General features: G+C 42.6%; 1 protein-coding gene across 2 annotated transcripts in view; it reads right to left on the bottom strand.

The window, feature by feature from the left end:
* Positions 1-12,738, bottom strand: part of lrig1 (leucine-rich repeats and immunoglobulin-like domains 1) — a 35,708-nt gene extending 22,970 nt beyond the window's left edge. For both annotated transcript variants that reach the window (XM_086291669.1, XM_086291670.1), the window contains exons 1-3: positions 11,774-12,738; positions 1,700-1,771; positions 755-829 (exon numbers count right to left, since the gene is read on the bottom strand). In XM_086291669.1, the coding sequence (XP_086147795.1) occupies positions 755-829; positions 1,700-1,771; positions 11,774-11,976 (350 nt within the window). In that variant the 5' untranslated portion in view covers positions 11,977-12,738. The remainder of the gene's footprint in view (positions 1-754; positions 830-1,699; positions 1,772-11,773) is intronic.
* Between the last annotated feature and the right edge of the window lie 8,449 nt (positions 12,739-21,187).

Genomic DNA, 21,187 nt, shown 5'->3' with positions numbered 1-21,187 from the left:
CCCCCACTTCATCAATTTCCTTCCATTGCAAAAAAACAAAAACAAAAAAGACACTGCTGAGCCCACGTTTGTGACAAACACAAGTGCACCCACGCCCTTTCCAAATACGGCTGTAAATATGCAGCAAGATGCCAGCCCCCCCCCCCCGCCGCCACAATTTCACAACTGGGAGCAACGACTTAGAACTATATACGAGCTGACACTCCAAACAGCCAGCACCACTCACTGCAGACAAGCCCACATGGAAAGGTAAAAGGACTGGTCGCTCACTCCATCACATGCTAATCCGTGAAGACAGAAATTCGTACTGACACCAGCTAATTTAAATGCAGTCGAGTCAAATTTTTGGCTACCTTCACATGAATTCAACATTACTTATGAGATGCAAAGGCCTATTCTTTCTCAACATATGTCAACAGACTATTTAAAAGCACGCCAGTGAGGCAACTGACCTAAGAATACAGTAACAGAAGCCCTCTGCAGACATGGGATACATAGGCATGGCTGGCTTCATCAATCTGTTAAAATTACTAAAAGAGCAATATTTGCTGTGCCCTTTCAGACGTGAGTGTGACCGCACTCTCTAACGTTTAACTCTCTTTGTTGTTGTCACTGTTTGTGAGTCTGGGCATGTGTGTGTGTTGCAGCTGTGAACACACAGGGGCACCTCACACACAGGCTACAAGGGAAAGGTCTCTCTTTTGGATACAGATCTTCTGGTGCCATGTTAATCAGTAAGTGTAGTAATACTCACAGGTAGAGGGACACAATCTTGGATGCAGCCTGTCCTAAATCTGGTATGGAGGTCAGCTCATTGTGGTCTAGCCGACTGAAAGTTACAAACACAGAGAGAAGAGGGTTAGAGAAGCAAACCGCTGATAAAGGAGCACCCTTGAAAATTGACTATATACAGACAGACAGATAGATAGACACACAGGCAGACAGATAGATAGATAGATAGATAGATAGATAGATAGATAGATAGATAGATAGATAGATAGATAGATAGATAGATAGATAGATAGATAGATAGATAGATAGATAGATAGATAGATAGATAGATAGATATATGTGTGTGCACAGATATCTACACATATTTAGATATGGTTGTTATAACTAATTTCAGTCAAAGCACGTATAAATCAACATATAGGACTTTTCACGTCTGCTGCACAGCAAGTGGCAAGTCATCCTTTTAAAAACTGAAAATAACATGGGAGTAAAACAGATGTCCGGGAGCGTATGACTGGCCCGCTGGCCTGCCAAAGATGTCACCAGTGTGTGTATCACCAGTACGTTCCTGTATCTGTGTGTGTGTGTGCCTTGTGTACTGGCGCTGAGTGACACAAAACCAAGCCCTCTCCTCACCATATAAAATATTTACAAGGCCAGTGTTGGCCACAGTATCAGGTGGTGGGGGAAAGGGCTTAATATAGAAAACCACCACTTAATTCTCAATTGGACTTAGTTCAAGGGAACACATATGAGAATGCTGCTCGGAAGCGGCGCGGCAAAGATGGGAGTTAGCCAGAATGAAGTAACTGATTTTTTATTTTTTTATTTAAAAAAAAAAAAAAAAAAACAGGTGACACTTCAGGTGACAATCCAACAGGGCCAAACACATTTACTGAAAAGGGTTTAGGAGATTTTAAGGAGACTGTCAGCAGAAACCATGAGTGCTCTGCGGGTGACTACTTACAGCTCTCTCAAGTTGGGAAGGTTGGCAAAGGCTTCAGGACTGATGGAAGTCAGTTTGTTGTAGCCGAGATTTCTGAAAACAAACAAAAAGTTGCTCATTACAAGACAGGAAACAACAATTATTTGAAATACCTGCAGGGCAATGGTGTTTCACATCTTTTATTGCTTTTGTCCTTGGCATTTTTCAGCACTTTAAATAAGGATCCTAATCAATAGCAGCAATTATGTTTCCCATTTGACAAACACCCTCATCTGTCTGCATTAAGTATGCCTGAAAACACTGCAGTACATAAATTTACGCCAGCCTTCAAGGAGGGCCCGAATCGATACCATCGATACAGAGCGTCTCTCTCCTGGCTCACTTTCCAAACATTACCCACAGGCCATTCATCTGCAGCAGTCAATCTGCACTTTCAGCTAACGGTGTATTTAATAGCTGGCACTTGACTTGTACAGAAGCTTATTAGTGAGCGATTTGTCCAGTGACACAGCCTTACTGCGGTTAAGAGTGCAGGTAAAAAAAAAAACACAGCTAACACACCTTTGCTTTTTCACCGAGATTCCCACGCCGTATGAATCGAGTTTATCTCGCGTAGACAAGTGCTATCTGTGTCACACACTTGCCTCCTGCCTAGCTGGCATGTCGCCTGCCTGTTGGCAGAGCAGGCCGCAGTGAGAGCGCTGTTTGTGTTTGCGTGGTGGGGCTAGGCTAGGCGAGACAAAGGGAGCCCACAGCTCCGAGCCGCCTGCCTCCCGCCCCTCCATCCCTCTGTCCAGACGTGAGAGACGGCCCAGGAATGTTTCACAGGCCTGCCGAGAGATGGCTACTTGTTCCCAGAGTCTGGGGACACTTTTACCTGATGTAACGCATTCCTCATTCTGCTCTTGTCCCACAGTGGGCTTTTACCACAGTGGCCTTAAAAGCCCACAGACTGGACAGCGACATATATTTTTTTAAAAGATAAATTTGAAGCTAAACAAACACAAAAAACCTGCCATTTTCATACTTCATGCTCACAACACTTTCTCTTAAACAATTTATGCCCATCAGTCTCAATAGCCATCTCACTTGACAGATTTCCCTTTCTTGTCTTCTGTGCTCAATTGCAGATAATGACAGTCTTTTTCCCCATTTCTTTCTCTCAAAGTGTGTGTGTGAGACGAGATAATAGCAGAGCGTGTGTCTGCCCTCGGGGCTGACAGAGAGGTGTGTATGCATGTCTATGTCATGATCATTTACTGGGGCACCTCCCATTCAGGCCTAGATCGCTAAATTATTGTTCCCTGCAACGGGAGGAAATTACCTTGTTATGACGAAGCCAAAAAAACAACACACACACAGAGTCCCCATTGATCGCCTTTGCCTAGAGGCAGGTATAATGAGCCAAAGATACACCCAACACCGACAGCATGAGAGGCAGTGCCGTCATCTGGACAAGCTATCAGTAGTTTCTAATCAACCTGCATTTGGCACAAAATAGCAGAAGAAATTTCAGCAGTCCATGCTGCATAACAAGCAAGTAAAAGATTTATCCAAAAACGCCACAATCATGGAGCTTTGTGAATTTCTAACTTTCATATTTAATATTGAATTAAGCAGAGAAAATTGACTGCAGATATGATACTCAAGGTTTAAAATAAGGAGAAGGATAAAGCAGGATGAAGGAACAAAGTCGAGGTTGGGGGGTAAACCTGTCGGGTTGGTGCCAAAGGCCACAGCAGCAAACAGAACTGGCCCTTTATGTGTGTATATGCAAGCACGCCTGTGCCTTTTTTTCCTCAGTCACCTATGGTATTTACACAACTCCGTCTTTTCCTTCCCACTTCATTGAGACAAATCTGTTTTCTTGCCTATCAGATGAGATAAGTTTCACAGTATTTTAACACCTACTGTAAAGGAGGCGATGGTGATGATAAGGGCTGGGTTCTCTCCCTCTCCAACCCCCATCGCCACCACACACACACTCCCTCATATGGCAGGAAAGAAGGAGGGAATGTGACTCCAGCTTTAAGCATTGTTAATGCTTTCCAGAAAGTGACCTTGCACTCATGCAGTTTCTGAAAGAATTTGCTGCATCGGGTAAGAAAAATACAAGTCTTTGAGTTTTCGACTGCTCCGCGAGTGGAGAGATGCAGACGCCAACACTAACAGAAACAAACATGCTCAGAAGAAGAAGAAGAAAAAAAAGAACTATCCAAATATCCTCTCAAATGCTAAACTGGGTTTAGTGTTCCATAAAGCTCTGCAAGTTTATGCTGTATAGTTCAACCAGCTGGAAAACGAAGTGTAGCTGTGTTTTATTAAACATGGCAAACACTACTGCAATTTACCTTAAAAAAAATTGAGAGTGGTTCAAACACTGCATTCCATTGTGTGGTACAACTACTTCATAATGGGCAGGACTGTTTGACATTAGTCAGCAGGATCACACTCAAAAGCACTCTCAGCCAGGTAGTTAGCCAAAAAAAGTGTGGGAAAATCTAAACGTTGAATCAAATGCTAATTTTCGCAATGACTTCAATCTGTTCTGATTAATGTGCTGATGCCAGTAAAGCATTTTGGATAATCAAAAAGGGGCACAATTAACATTCATCACACAGTCTACCAATGTTTTCCCTCAGATTTTGAGTCCTTTGGTGTGCGTGGGCGAGTTTATGTGGAGGAACAGCTTTTTCAATTATTAAATATTATTTTATCCTCCAAATAAATAACTGAACAATACAATCTGCTGCCTCTTTAGTTACTCGGATGTACTTTCACTCTGCCGTCTCTAGTGCATTGCACCTAAAAATTTTAGTTTTTGCTCACAACAACCCCACCAAGTCAACTTGGCCCAGTACCAGTACCCTAAAACACTTAAAGATGGAACATATCAAAGGTTCTTTATGAAACAGCAACAGACATACTTCAATTGACAACATCCTAAGCTGGTCGCCTTAACAACTAGTTGGAAGGTTTGACTCAATCCGAGTATACCTGGGAAGGAACGCTTCAAAAGCAAGCATGATAAACTCATGAAAGGCCTGCTTCATAGAGCAGGTGTCTTAGAAAGAAAAATGGAGCCTAGCGCCTGCAGAAGACCATCACTTCTGGACTGTGTAGCCGATGTGACACATAAAACTCATTAAAAAGCTTTAAAAAATTGCTTCGTTATGGGTACTGTGGGAGTAGAGGAAGCCTGTGAGTAGTGGAGTGATGTCATAGCGTATGACACTACACTTGTAAGTCAGCGCATAGCCTGTGTGTGGGAGAGGAGATGTGAGGAGGGAGGAAAAGTGCAGGGACTTAGACATACAGAGATACATCATCATTATCTTTTCCCATTTCTATCGTAGATAAATGCAGTGTGAACTTTGCTCGCTCAAAGTGTGAAGTGATGTCAGGGATGAGCCTTCTGTAGCCCAGTTGTGAGACAAAAGCTCTTTAATGTGGTCGACTTCATGGCATCGTAAAACTGGTCAAATAATAACCTGCGTGTCAGAGAGCCAGACACACAGACACACAAACACACATACACACACCGACGCTGCTCTTCCTGTCATTAAAGGCCAGTTTATAGCCCGGCAACTGCAGTGAGAGTGTACACAAAGCTAACACCAGCTCCCGGCCACCATTTTACACACAAGTCATACAGCGAATGAGAAGTGGGGCCGGTATCTTATCAGTTTCGACAAGGTTAAAAGCATAAACTGGCCGACAAGCGTTACTATAGAAGTGATAAATCTGACTCGTTAAAATCGGAGCAAAGAAACACAGTAAATACCAGATCCTTGGAAGGGGGGGCAAGGAGAACTTAGGTGCAAGATCAGAGAGATGTAGTGCTGATGGGCTCAGCATATTTTACCATTTGCATTACAGATACTCACTGCCCCCACACACATAACTCAAAGAGGCTGCTCCTGCCTTTGAAATCAGCCCGACAGGGAGCGTGACTCTGAAGTTTTCCGATGCAGGCACATCTTGGGGCCATGTGCAGCCCCGTTGTGAGTGTTGCCGCTTTGGGGTTATAGCAGGAGATGAAGCAGCGCACTCCAAACAAACCAGGACGAGGTTGGGGAAAGTTTCTGCAGCAGCCCGAGGCGCTGCTTGAACCCACGGCTGGGCCCACAGACCCGAGACTGGGCACTCCATATGAGAAGCACAAACCCGTTGATGCCGTCTGCACAGCAGGCAAACCAAGGGTTTAATGCAGGAGCATGCTCCTGCCGTCTAGTGTGATAACAGTGTAATGTTTTACAAATGGCGCCATGTTAGATCATTCCGAGTACAGGGAAATGAGTGTCCCAAATTAATCTCGAAGAATAACATAAACACTGTATTGTTGTACTCCTGTCTAGTAGTCTGGCCTAATGCTCTTAACTTCAAAGTGAAGAAAAAGACAGACAGTTTTTCATTCGTTAATTTCCTTCCCCAGTGATGTTTATTTTATTAGCAGAACAATAATTACCCATGGTAATAATGATTACACATGAATATGTGGTTGTTTTGGGATTTAAGTTGATGCTGTTTTCTACAGTATCAGAAAGTACAGAGGCCAAAAAAAAATCTGGCCCAAGTTAGCACTCCAATCTCCCCTTGTGTCTCGAAGGGCTGTCTGTTTTCTGGGGTGAAGCTGCTTCACTTGCGCAGTACCTCTCACTCTTTCCAAGTCACACTTTTTTTTCTCCCCCAAACATCTTCTCCAGATTCCCAAACTCTTACCAGATGTACAGAATTCACAGATGATTCACTGATCAAGCCCACTTTGTAGATACTGACTTCAGGGTAGAGGGAAAAGAGGAAAAAAAAGAGAAAAAAGAAAAACTTGGCGCCCTAAAGTGTCTTCACAAAAGAGCCATCTATTCTGCTGACTGAATTCCTGTCGAATGAGTTGTGGCAGCAGCTGTTTGATTGTCATTAGAGCCAGCGTGAGGCTATGAGCTCATTCCATATCTCCATATTAATGTCAGACTTTATCTGCTCTTATTAGAGTAGAGGATCAAGCTTTAGCCGTTTCTTCCTAATTTGTTCACAGCTAATGCGTTACATGAATCATCTCAGCCGGTTAAAAAAAAACAAGACTTCTATTTAATCTTCCATCTAAGAACCACCAATACTTCTACTAACCTGAAAATCTAATGGCCTGATGTGGGAGGAAAAGTGACGTGGGCCTGATAAAGATCACCTCCAATGATAATATCATCCTAAAGCCTTCTAAACACACAAGTTAGGTCTACAAAATATCTACCAGACATGAAAGTCGCAAGGCCAGCAAAACTATGACAATAAACAAACTTGGTATAATCACCAATACCACAAGATTACAAGGCTGCGTAGCGAGAAATGCCCTAGAAACCACAAAGGGCTCAGCCCTGCTGAGTGCTGTTGCTGTATCTCTGCCCCAGCTGCTCAAATGTTGATGTGTTTAAGCAAGAGACGAAACATTTCTGCACTGTGGTGTTTATACATCAGTCAGTCCCAACATAAAATCCAAAATCCCTGACAGTATAAATGGCCATGATGGAAAAAGTAAACCCAGGGCAAGCATAGTACTAGTGGTTAAACCTATTTTGTGTGTCTATTAATAGCTTAGATGAAGCAAAACACTACCTGAAAATAAAAGTGTTATTTCTGCATATATGTGGCAGTCAAGCAAACGGCTGTGTAACATGCAATTTCCTTTGGGTTTCCACTGTGTGTTACAACATGTGTGACAGTGGTTGAGGTTTCTGACCACTGAGAGGACTTTCACCAACTAGTGGAGCTGAGATTCAGTAAGCAGAAGCAGACTGTGGCATTAACAAGACACTTCCGCTTAATGCATCCCTCTCCACGAACTCCTACTCCCACAGGCCAGGTGATCCAGAGTTACACCCCCCCCCCAGTAACCAGTCTGCAATCGACCATCTGGGCTCTCCATCCCGAAACCACCAACACAAACCTATTTCCTGAGGTAGAAGCCAAAAACCAGCTGTTGGGGGTAGCGTTTACCAATAAGGCTTTAAGTGAGGTTGAAGGCTACACTTTGGGGATGACTTGCAGCAGAGAGTTTGGCCAGCACATGTAAAAACTTGGGAAACCACTAGCAAAATGCCACATTACACAGGGGGTCATTTGAGAGCAGGTGAGTGATTCAAGGGCTCAGTATTCAAGTGAAAAATATATATGTAGAAAAGATGGAACTTTCCATAACAACAAATAGCAAAAAGAAAAGACGGAGAGACGCTGGCAAACAGACACCCTCCATCTGCTTTATCTCTATCCCAGCACGCAATCGCAGCCAAAATCTGTAATGCTCATGCTTTTATTTACTTGCAAAATCCCATTATGCCAGTGGCACAGTGGGCAAAAATGCTTTTAATACACATTACTGTGGCTGCAAATAAGATAAGACACCACTCCTGAGAGGGAATATGTGACTTTGTGAGAGTAAACTTGCTTTATATGTTGTTAGGCTATTCATCAATCAGAAACAATAGGCAAACATCTGAGAGTGGTGGACAGTTTGTTAAATGTTACAAGCACTGATGTAAAACAGGAAAGGACAAGTGCAACGAAGAAGTTCATAACCACAGAGGTTTCAAAGAGGCTGGATGTCCAGGCTGTTAGGCATTCACTCATAAATCTCATGTGCTTAAAGGGGGGGGGGGCAATAAAGCATTCTAGTGTGATCAATAGTGATCAATATTACTGCGATACAGTAATCAATGATCTAAAATAGCAAAAAGTAGCTAATACGCTTCTTTTTAAGGGTACATTTCCACACCTGGTCAATCACCCATTTTTCCCTTAAAAGTTTGAGTCTTATTTGTCTCTGTTCTTTCTGTGGCCCAGGCAGGATGTGCTAACATCTTTTGTTTCCCTGAATGCACCATCAAGGCCACTTTCTCACAAGATCCTGAGGAGAGATTATTTTGACAACTGGAAAGCATTACTGTTTTCTCTCCACCAAGGGATGTGGACTCTGTGGACTTGGGGCTGCTAGTAATGGATGAACTGCAGTATAACACCGGTCCACTGGCCACTTGTCTTGACTGGCCAAAAAGCTCATCGGCTTTTCCAGATCCATTCTAATAAACTACACTCTTCATCCATTTTCCCTGACTCTGTAACACAGGGAACAACTGCAAGAGCTGCTTTGGTTGTGGCTTTAACCTGACATTATACAGTTCTATTAACACAAAGTGTAAAAGAAAAATGTTGCTGCAATCATTTGCTGCCTAAAAGCTTTGAAATTCTCCAACATCTTGGTGAAGGTATGATAACTCTCTCCAAGAGCAGCTTCCTCGAGTGCGCTGCTGTGTCATAAGAGCCATGGTTCATTACTGTAATCCCAATTTAAGCGCCTGTGTGAGGATAACTGCAGCAGCTAAATGACAGCGCTATCGTTCTTCACCCACACAAAAGGGTGGGAAATGTTCATTTATTTGCTGCTTGAACCATGTTCATTTTACAGACAGCAGAGCAGAGGGTTGAAGGGTTAAAAGCTTCCGACTGTAGCATGCACGCTGTATGTTTGACTAACGGAGGGTGCTTGTTGTTGTGGATTAACAGCCTCTACTCGTTTACCTCAGGTGATGATGAAATTTTTCCTTTATGGGAAGCCTCTGCACTGCGCACTTGAGTGAGAGAAGAAAACTGGTGTGGGTGCCTTGTGTTTATTGACAACCACCAATGCTGCCTTTTCTTGCACCACCACTGCCGCTCCCTCCCCAGGGGGAAATCATAACAATGAACTGATTCCACACTGATTACTTGGCTAAGATGCCTGAAGGTGGAGATAGACAAGCACACTTTGTTTGAAACCAGGGACTGTGCACACTGACTCTTTCAGCTCTTTTGACAGGCTAAAACTATTATTGTTGCACTGTACCACAGCCCCTGCTCTATCTTGTCTTTTTCAACAATACCAAAGTTTCCCTTTCAGCTGTGCACATCATGCACCACACACGAGACAAGCTCTAGTGCACAGAAATAAAAAAAATAACCTTCCAAACTGCTGCATACCCTAAAATAAAATAAAATGTTTTCACATAAGTGGACAGAGTTAGCACAGGGTTCACTATGATGGGATCACATTGGGCCACAGGTGAAATTGTCCATACTTGCCTCTTTGGGTTTACGGTAATCATCCACTAATCTGGCTCATTTACGGACCCCAGAGGCAAAGAGCTGGTTCCCTTTGAGTTAGCCGCCAGCACAATGTGACTATCTCAAGTGGTGTGGAAATATGCAACCTAGGTGTTTTAAAAGATAATTCAAAGCCATAAAGCCATTCCCTTTGAAAACAACAAAGATTGCGGGTCCTTAAATCTCTGCCTGATAAGGTTTGGACGAGATAACAGAAGCCGACTTGGAGCGGCACAGGGCTTGCGCGGGGAACCCTGTCTTCACACAAACCAAAAGGTCCAGTGCAGCAGTTTCAGATGGGACATTTGTCCCACAATACATGATCATTGTCCAAGAGGACAGGGCAGTACTGTGAGTCTGCGTGCATCTGCACTTGAGAATGGCTAAGAGGTGCTTCAGGGCAACGGGGCTACTCAGGCACAAGTGCCATTATTCGTGTTTTCTGAGGACTTTTTAAAGCCATTGCATTCCTGACTACATGGGGCAAGAAAAACTGCCTCAAACAGGAACCTGGGAGCCAGAACAGTCCTAAGGCCGTTTTTTTTCTAAATTCCCAGGAATACACACACACACACACACACACACAAACACTAAAAAAATCTCAAAAGTTTAAGGATTTGTAAAAGTCACTGGAAACAGTGGGTGCAATATACTCCAGTGAGAAACAACATGTCAACAGGGAGGACAGAGAGCAGTGTTGTCTGTAAGTAAACTATCTAATTCAGTCTGGTAAGTGCTTAAGTTCCCCATACATTGGGGGATGTTTTATAAAAATGTGCCAAATTAGCTCATTTCCTAAATGATCTGGCAGACAGAGTTTCATTTGTTGTCAGCTTTACTTCCAGGAGCCGGTGACTTTCCCAAGAAATTGAATTTATGAAGTGAATCTAGCGAGACAGAAAGGGGAATCAGGATGATACCTGTCATAAGTCTCACTGAGTAATGACGGTTAATTTGTTATGACATGTTTGGGTCTATTTGTTTGCTCAGGCTGCAGGGACTGTTTGCTCACTCTAACACTGGAAACATGAATACACCTTCAGATAGATGCAACCGAAGGCACATGTGCCAGGCACAGAAAGATAAATCTTTTTTTTAAGCATGAAGATAAACCAGAGCCTGGAACATTCAATCACATCTCTAAAAGTAAGTGCGTTATAAAATACATAATGACTTGAAGTTAACGATAATTCACAAAGCAAAGCCTTTGACACCCTTTTAAGTGCAGACAACTTGGAATACACGTTTGCGCACGTGGCTCTTCTCGCGATAACAAAAACACCTGTTAACCTACTTACTTTGAATAAAACTCCCCAAGTCTGACTATTTAAGCAAAAAAAAAAAAAAAAAAAAAAAACATCAGCAGGTAATGCCCGAACTACACAAAAAGTCTTTCAACACAGCATCTGGCCAAGTGTCAAACTCACAGATGCTTTTATTTGTTTGGGGGGTACAATGTTGTGAAAGATTATGCGACTTTAATTTACGAACAGCATGAAAAACAAAAAAGCTCAAGTGGAGTTACAACATGATGTTCAGGGTCTACCTGCGTAAAGTTTTAATGTTCCGTCACTTTCTAGAGGCGCGGGGGGCCTCCGGAGTACTTTGACGGGGTAACTAACTGAAAACAAAACGCGCGGGGCAGGGGGGCAGTTTTGTTTGCTTACATACAGTTAGAAAGGAGGCACGGGCATAGCTTCTATGACAGCTGCCCGTCACTCCCCCCACTGTTTTAGTTCATAAGCAAAACTATGCAACTCTAAGCAGAACCACAAAAATCTTCTCTGACGGGATTCCTGGGGAGAAGCCCCGTACCAACAGGGGTCCTCTGCTTCAAAGCCGTGCTGTCGGCGTGTTTAAGCAAATAAAGCCCTAACACTCTATGCTGCTGTCCACGTTTTTACACTGTTATCCCGTTATGGGCTGGTCAATAAATAGGTTAGAGCAACTAAGCGCTTTACTTACAAGGAAACAGTCCGAACTGGAAGGTCCAAAGGCGTCGCCGTCAGCTCCAGATTACTACAGTCCACTGAGTCGCCACTGCAGGTACAGTTCTGGGCACATGGTGTGTCTGAACTCAATCCGTAACTTTGAAAGAATTCGACCGACAAAATTAAATAAAAAATACACCGAGACAGATATCCAAATCGTCCCAGGAAGGCCGCCATTTTGTATCCAGTTTTAATAGCGCGGCTGCTGAGCTCTCTCCCGGTGCCCACAACCTGGTGTCTTTAATGTGGCTACGAAAAAAAACGAAAGCTCGTTATAACGCATTAATTGTCCTCTTGTACTAAAGATGCTAGCACGGACAACTTTGGGGCAGCCAAATGTTTTCCGTCCCAGAAACATTCATCTCTGACACAAGTCCCCCACTTCCAACTTTCTCCTCTAGCGTCCGAGGCGGGCTAAAAAAAATAATGAAAGGTAAATCACGGACTAGCAGCGAAACTCTGCTACAGCGAACTCCTTTAACTCTCCAAACTTTGTGCATAAAAGGCTAAATGTAGTTTGTCAGTAGTGATATTGCTTTTGCCGACCTCTGAAAACATGCAACAGTCAGACGTTAAAGGACACTGCGCCTGTACACCTCTCAAAGTAACAGTTGATCAGCGGAGTAGCACAAAAAAGTAAACACTAAGCAAAAGAAAACTGCCAGACGAAACCAGAAATTTGAATATGTAGGAAATAATTTCGGGCTCGCAGGAACAGTGGTGAAAACTCCAGCGCTGGTCTCTCAAGCCGAACGTTGCATGTCGTCCATACCGCGGCGGTCGAATACATCCAACTTTAAACCCCCCGCACGCCCGGTGTTCTCCACCAGCTGCTTATCAGGTACAGTCTGTGGTCACAAAATCTCGACGATGCGATTAATAGCTAAATTGAGTACCCCCTCCTCCTCCTTCTGAGCGTTCAGTACCACCATGAGTTTTTCCCCCTTACCCAGTTACTTTTCCTTTTTTTTCCTACGGGACCTTTCGGTAATCCCATGTTGGAAACACAACAGCAATTCAATGGTCCTCCCCCGGTTCGCTTGTGATTGGCTGGTGAGAGTTGACGGCCGGGTTACAGCCTAACCTCATTGGTCGTTGCGGGTTCTCACTGCCTCGCGAAGTTGGAGAGCCCTTGAGCAGTTGTCACTCAGCGGTTTCTGGCCCCGCCCATGTTTCCCACCCCGGGGTGTGAAACCGCACCACCTCCTCTCACTCTCACTGCTTCTTAAAGAGACAATCACCCAGATCAAGCTCTGTAATCGCATTATAACAAGCCGTAATAACATAATTGGTTTGAAAGCCCGATTTAAGTATTTGTTAGTAAGGCTGACATCAAGATTTACATACAGAAGAAAGAGCGGGAAAGCTGATTATAAGCAATTGGCTGTATTCCCCTCAGCCACGCGCATTTGAAGGAGTTTCTGTAAAATACGATAAAGTTCCAGCTGGAGAAAGTTGAATTGTGCATGTGCATTTGCTTGTGTAAAGTTTGCGTATGCATGAATATTAACAATTGTGGAATAGTAAGTACATTTCTCTTTCCAAGTGAACACCTCAGTCGACTGTTGCCTAATAATAATAATAATAAGAAGAAGAAGAAGAAGAACCCTTATATCTCCACTCCGCTTCAGAGAACAATTGCACTTTGCAGGTGTTCAGATAAAGAATAGAATCCAGCAGTGAGTGTTGCTGTGAAAGTAATTTAGACATTTTACATCACTTAAAAATAACAATACTACAGAAATACTTTGTTTATAAAGTTCAAAATTTGCAAGTTTAAAAATGCTATACTCCTAGTGAAAGTAGATACTTATCAGGCTCAAATCAAGGTTAAATTAATTGCTATCAAAATGTCAAAATAAAATATACTAATTACTCTGGTCCACTTTCACCCAGTGATAGGTGAGAATGTCTTCAACCCCTCATCACCCTGAAATAGATTAGCGATTAAGAAAATTGATGGAAAGGTGGTTGGATATTACTCTGTTTAACGATAGACGATTGTGCAAACATCATTAATGGCGGTGACTGTGGTGATGATTCCACCTATGTATATGTTATCTAATCTAATCTACTCTAATCATTTTATATTCTAATTCTAATCCAATCATAATTAAATGTATTTAATCTTAAATAATAACATCTTACAAATAAAACTGGAGAAAAATACTGGATTTGCTTCCTAGTAGTGGAGCATAAAAAAGTGTAAAGTCAAAATACCAAAAGTGCAGTAAAAGCATAATTAAATATAACTGTATTTAAGTTCTCTCAGGTACTCCAGATTCATCCCACAGGTTAACTTGTGGTTCTAAATTGTCTGTAGGTGTGAGTGTGAATGGTTGCCAGTCCCTATGTTGGTAGAAAGTGATGAACTGGCAACCTGTGCAGAGTCTACCCTGCTTCTTGCTCCATGACAGCTGGTATAGGTTTGTACAGGCCCTTCTGTGACCCTGAATTGGATAAACGGACGAAAATGTATGAATGTTCGGTGCATGAGTAAAGCCTACTTACATTCCAAGTAGCTCAAATTGGCTCCATATTGACACACTGTCCATACGCTGTAAGCAATTGAAAGGCCTCTTATAAAATTCTTAACATAATGTGATTAAATTATCGATTTATTTTCGATCTTGTTGATAATATTGCACAATGACTTTGAATGGGGTGTCTTTAAAATTAGTTGTGATTAAGTAAAGAACCTTTTTCATAACCATCCGCGAAAAGCTGCAAATGTTTTGTGTACATGTACCTGACAATTTGCATACACAATCGCACGCAAAGTGGATGTGTATAATTGTATGTGTGTATGGGCCTGCAAACACACCCATACACATGTGTGTCATTTGTCCATCCAGAATAATCGTTCACCATTTGAGCATGCCCAGTAATGGCCACATGATAGCAGAAAAATTTCCCAAATGTTGAAATCATATTTGCCCTGTGCCTCAAAAATGCACATCTGTGATAAATCAATGCCCCTGTCAGCCTCCCGGCCCCTTGTACGCTTTTTTTTCTTCTTTTTCTCGTCACATTTCTTTTCTCAGCACTGAAAGATAAGTATTGATTGACTCTGTCGGAGCTATTGTGATCGCTTCGTGTTGGGAGAAGTCCCAGATTTCTTTGCTATTAATCACAGTAGCAAGGACATAGATATTCACACCTGGAGCACTGCAGGCAGTTTAGCAGCGCGGTTCCTTTCCAGTGAATAAGATAAGGTTTCACATTGCACCATGTGTATGAGTGAGCGCTGTGGCCTACAGGTGAGGCCTCTGGCTCTTGGAAGCGAGGAAAATATCTGCAAAATGAGACACTGTTAAAACATGACTTCGATGGTGATGGAGAACTGCAAATTTCTATAGTTTTGTCCAGAAACTGCATTTCTTTTAGACTGTTCTTTGGAGTTGTGAAAATCATTCAAATATTTTAAATGCTTGATATCTCACAAACTTTCAACTTTAAAATATAATATGGTATTTATATCTATTCGTTTGATAAGAAATGTATTTAGAAAGTAAATTCCAGTTATATAATTCTATTTCTTAGGAATATATGGTGTAGTATTAAATCGTGTCTTTTTTTCAGTATATTTTTAATTGATACTCAGTAATATAATATATCAATAGTAAAATATATAAATATCAAATTGCTAGAGTTTATTATATTGGACTTCCAGCCACTGAACTGCTATTTAAATGTCCTTATTCATATATACCATCGCAGCTATGCCACAAATGCCCAGCCCAACAAACAGGGTATGTGGACCAGGTACTTTGGGGCTCTATTTTGAGTGGACTGTTGACTTGTCTCTTAATGTGATTTATCTGGTCATATAATGTCTACTAGTGCAGCAGGCAGACAGCAGGTTAAACTAATGAGAAATATTTCTTCTCATATTTTTCCCTCCAAATTATTTCTTATTCTTATTTCAGTAGCAGATATTTCTTTACTTTGATAGCATATGTTTTGGCACTACTTTTGCCGTTCATTAAACTGACAGTCAAACAACGATGTTACATTGTAAGAAAAGCATTAACGGCCTTTTCTATCACAACTGGGAAACTCCTCAGACTCACCCCACGCCCATTCTTGTCTGTGTTAGTGGACATGTTCCTGTCATGAGAGTCCATTCTAAAGAAGATAACGATTGCACCAGATGAGCCCTTGTCTTCTTCTTTTTTATATCTGTTTTTTATGATTTTAACACCATTCATATTGGTGTTTATGCAGCTGGAACAAAATCAAAGTGTCCATAAAGACACGTCCACAGATTTCAGGGCCGGTATGAGAAGTGCAGGCAGTAGCTTCTTATGTGTTCACGATGAGTCAAATACACATTGTTCACATTTCACTTTATTTCAGTGCTGGAGGGGTAACGTGATGGCGAGAGGAGGGGAGAGGAGGGGTGGACGTGCGAGGCCTGGAGCGATTCATCACGCTCATCTTACTGGAATCTTCAAAGATAACAAACCATCTGCTGCAGCTATTCATCAACTATAAAGTGGAGAGGCGTGAAACGCAGCCAACTCATCAAACTGGGACTAGATGGCTAACGGGTGTTGCAGGAGTGCAGAGATGCCTGGCTAATAGGAAGCAGAAACAGTTTGGGCACTTGTGTCGATACCAGACTGCCTGCTAAGTGGCGTGATTACGTGGCCTACAAGGCAGAGGACGTGAGTGAAGAGGGGGAAGAGGAAAGCGTGACAGATGCAGAGAAAGAAAAATGTAAAGGCAAGAAGGTGCAGGATGTCTATAAACACTCCACGTGCAAGACATTTTGGATGAAAGACTCTGGCCTTGACTCTGATCTACCTTAGGGTTTCCTCAAAATTAGGAATAATCACTGATTACTTGATGACTACTTATTTTTATAAATTTTAAAAGTCTGAAGAAGATATGTGTTGTAAATAAATGTAAAGATATAAAACCAAAGCATGCGACAGGCTACACTCACATACATTTAATGGAGTAGAGCATTTTTCAGTGTTGTGAGAGAGAAAAGGATGCAGGTAATGTGTGTTTTAATTGCACAATTACTTTAGATACATGCTTGCTATTTGTTTTTTACTGCTACATTGTCACTTCCCCAGCTACTCAGTTACATTATCATCTCCCCATTAGTTTTGCATTATTTTTTTTATGATCACAGTGGGGTTTTTTTTTTTTTTTTTGTATTTCTGCTGTGTTTTTTTCAACTTCAACTTTTCGTGCTTTTACAGCATTTTTCTATTTCCTGGTGTTGTTAAGTTGCATTGCGTTTGACCTTTCAGGGCCACCGTACAGTCTCCACTGACCTGGCAACAAACCAAACAGATATTCATGTGTAAAACTCTATCATTATGAAAATGCACAGAGAACAACCATGCATCCATCTCCTACACTTGGCCTTACCAGGGTCAAGGGGAGTTACTGGAGCCAATGCCAGTTACTCAGGTACAAGAGGCAGGGCACACCGTTGGGAAGAAGTGCATGGAGAGAACTCATGCAGACACTGAGAGAAAGCCATGCCGACATGGTGGATTTAAACCTAGAACTGTAGGGCAACAGTGCTAACCACCGTGCCACTTCACTACCCCTGAAATTTACACCTGTAGTAAAGAAATAAGCTAGGAGTGATAGCTACGTCGAGAGGAATCAGTATTTCACCAGATAATGAACTAAACCACGGGTATATGAAAGACAATAACAAAGAAGCTTCAAGTGTGGTGCAACCTGCAGGTGTCTAAACACCATAGCTCCAGCTATTCTCCTGTTTTTTTCTCACTGCATAGAAAGTGAGCTAACCTTCACAGTTCACATCACTGTTTTCCTTATGACGAGGGTGAATCAGGCTGTGCCATGCCAAGTTCCTGTCAGTAGGTAAGACTCGCAGCTTTGCAGCCCAACGGCGAGCGATGAGAGACAAACCATACCAGCTCCCTAACCTGTTCCATCACGAGGTAGGCGTGGCGAGAAGCGCACACCTTGTCTACTATGCTTACATTTCAAGCCCACAGTGTCAGCTGCAGTGAAGGCATGCATTGTTGAAAGTGGGGCCCAAAATGGCAGTTAGTTTCCAGGTCCTTTCAACAGGTGTTTGCTTGTGTCTACATTGCTCACATCCTCGCCCTGCGAAGTCGAAGCCACGGCTTGTCGGTTTACAGCTACTTTGACAGACAGGGTGGGGAAAGGTGACTCTCTTGTGTATTCGGCTGTGGTTGTTTTAATAGGCCTTGTCAATAGAATATTTCATAAAAGAAGCAATGGCCCGGAACAGTTTTTGTTCTGTCCTAGCAGAGGAATGTGCTTGTTTCACTTTTTGAAAGGTGGTGCAGGGCTGCAGCAGCCAAACAGCTTTCAGTCTGCCAGCGCTTTTTGTTTCTGTGTTTTTTAGTGCAAACACGTTTGTACGAAAAAAAGAGATCTCATTCTGTCTTTTCTCTCCCTTGCCCTTGTCTTTTGCTCTCTCTTCAGGCTCTGAATGGGATTAAACACAGCTTTTGTTGTTTGTGTGGAATATAGCTATAAAACAGTTGGAATTACCGAACTCGGTGACCTGTCTCCACCGTGCACGTTTTTCTTAAAGCAAAAAAGCTTTTAAAACGACTTGATTCAAATCCACGGATTTAAAATCGCTAGGCCTACGTTTGATCTGTCACATTTCACGGCTGGTTACCCACCGGCCTGGCATTTAGATAGCCAGTGAGCGGTTTAATTAGCTAGCGAAATCAGAATGGTCTGAAAGTCTCAATTCAATTAGGTCTTCAAACACACTCAATGGCACCGCAGACCAGAGGTGGAAAATTCAATTTATTTGAAGTAACTGGATACCCATTCACTAGTGAGCCAAATGGCCTCCCTCTTGGTATGCGTTGTATATGTTTACGAGCAATTCATTCAGCATCATTACTTTATCTTGAGTCTATCATTAACTGTGGAGAAATGGCAATTAGACGGCGTGTTAACTGCTGCCACAAAGACTGCATGTTTACCAGCCACTTCACAGCTCGGGCACAAAACATTTTCCCTCTGAACCACATAAATTACAGTGATTGAGTGAAATCACACTCCACTGCATTTGCACTTGTACATTTATTATCATCTTTAATTGCTGCGCTTTCCCTCTAAATATCCCGGAGCTGGTTATACGTGACACAAATGGACTTATAAAGTGAAGCCACCCATGTAGGCTGATGAACGTAAGACCGGCATTCCATCAGAGAAAAGAATGAACCCGTATTAATCAAACCTTTTCTCTTTTGCAAACCTGTTTCTAACTCTCTCTCCGCTCACACAACGCTGTGGCCAACTCATTAGTGGAGGCTTTGGAAATGCTTGTATAGCCATGTGGAGTACAAAGAGTGAAAAGGCTGATCCCTCCTTTTTTTTTCCTTCTTCCTTTGCTCCCTTGCTCTTGACAAAGTAGAGCCTTGGTGAATAGTGGAGGCAAAGGCAGAGTTGAATAGAGCTGGAGGAATGGGGCTCGCTCATGCAGAGAGCTCTCAGCTCCTCTATACCTGCTCTGGAGAAAAGAGTGGCCAGCTGCTGCTGAGCCTTTTTTCCCCTGACTTCAATAGAGACCTTGTGAAAAGAGCCTGGACAGGGCAGCTGAATAATGAGAGAGAAAGTGAGGAATGGAAGTTAGGTAAGGAAGGAAGGAAAGGGGGGGAATAAAGAGGAGGTTGGTGCGGTGGGGGATTAATTGGGAGCAGAGAGGGTATGTGGGGTTTGCATAAGCACATCGTCGCTAACACCCCTGCTGTGCACGCAGCTCTTGGGGCTGGTGTGTGACAGCGAAGAAGAGCAACTTGGTTTATCATAAAGGAAATTAGCATGCGGTAGTGAAGCGGTTGAAGTCCATTATTTGGGCAGTTCAAAGTGAGAGATTGACTTTGGAGCTGGGATCTGCAAATGGTGGCCAAATCAAGCTCGGCAGGGCGTCTGTTGAAGCTCAAAGAGAATATGAGTCATTTAAAGAGCTTTCCAATGCATGCCAGGTAAAGTAATGATGTGCACACAGAGGGCCTCCCAATTCTTTCTTCTGAAGATTGCCGTGGGTAAAACCCCTGCTTCTATTTTTAGTCAATTTTTGCATCTATCTTCTCCGCTTATTAATCTTTTTTTTCTTTCCACAGCTCCAACCACACTGCTGCGCTGCCACAGCTGCTAAAATGCATGTCAGCTTGTTTTCCTTCCCCGTGCACTTTACATTCATACTCTCCCTTTACCTACGAACTGTTGCTTTACCCTCCTTCCACCGGCTGCAGCTCCTGTTTTTTTCTTTAGTGCCGGTTCCTTTCCTCCTTCCTTTGCTCCCTTACCTGCCCCCAGGCCACTGTTGCTGCTAATAGGATAATGGCTGCCATGTTATGCACACTTAAGCCCCACAGAGCAGCGCTGAGGGCTGTGTGCATACATGTGTGTGTGTGTCAATGTGTCTGTGTGTGTGTGTGTGCTTGGTTTGTCTGTTTGGGGGGTGGAGATGGGGATGCAGGACGTCTTTAAAATTATGTAAAATTACTTTGTGGGGATTGCAGGAGGAGTGAATTATCTTTAACGTTTCAGCACCGGGGCTGGGGACATCTGGGTTTTTAGCCCCTGAGGAGCATTTATAAGAGTTTATAGATGTTTTTTTGTTTTTTTTTAAACAAACAAACTTGAGTAATTTTTTGAGGTAAGTAAGATGTTGGATAAAAAATCGCTGACACTTCTACAGGCTGGATTCACTTGTTACTGAAGGGTGAACCAAGTGAGATAGAGGCGGATTTATAGGGCACTGAAAATATGTTCCATTTATCTGCTTCTGTTTATTGAAGGAAGAAAAATGGACAATAACTTAAGACCTTGGGGAGCTTTTCTGAATTTCAGCCAGGTGTTTTTTTTAAAGGTGCTTTTTAACCTACATAACAGATGTTTGCTTTTTTTTCTGTTCTTAAAGCGACACGGGACAGTTGTTCTCGCAGAAAGACTGTAGGTATGTGTATGATGGGGAATGATTCAAAAGGGGAAACTCTCACTGCTCTCACCTCTGTAAAAGAGCAGGCATGGACACTCATGACACTTTATCATACGCCTACGCTTTAATCCCTTGGAGCTCGAGCTCGAAGAATGCTGGAGTTCAGAAATCCAACCTGACTCCATAAACTCACATATGGGCAAACAAACACATGCAACTTCTATCATCCACACCTGAAGACACATATGAGTTCTGCACATTCCCTGCACACTGCCGCACATGTCAAATTCAAGAATAATAAATCATCCAGCCATCTATACAGCCTTTTTTTTAACCACTAGCCCTACTCAGGATTGCAGCAGGGGTGGGAGCTTTAGTCCATCTCAGCTGTCACAGGTTGTCAGTCTGTCAGGGTCATAAAATATCAATGATGAAAAGATAAACAAATCAGCAGCA

The sequence above is a fragment of the Aulonocara sp. 'chitande type north' Nkhata Bay genome, linkage group LG5, assembly GCF_057382095.1.
Source record: "Aulonocara sp. 'chitande type north' Nkhata Bay isolate Kocher_YH1m ecotype deep benthic linkage group LG5, A_spYH_male_GT1.1, whole genome shotgun sequence".
In the NCBI taxonomy this organism is placed as follows: Eukaryota; Metazoa; Chordata; class Actinopteri; order Cichliformes; family Cichlidae; genus Aulonocara; species Aulonocara sp. 'chitande type north' Nkhata Bay.
The sequence above is the reverse complement of the archived record's forward strand: the minus strand, read 5'-3'. Positions and strand labels throughout refer to the sequence as shown.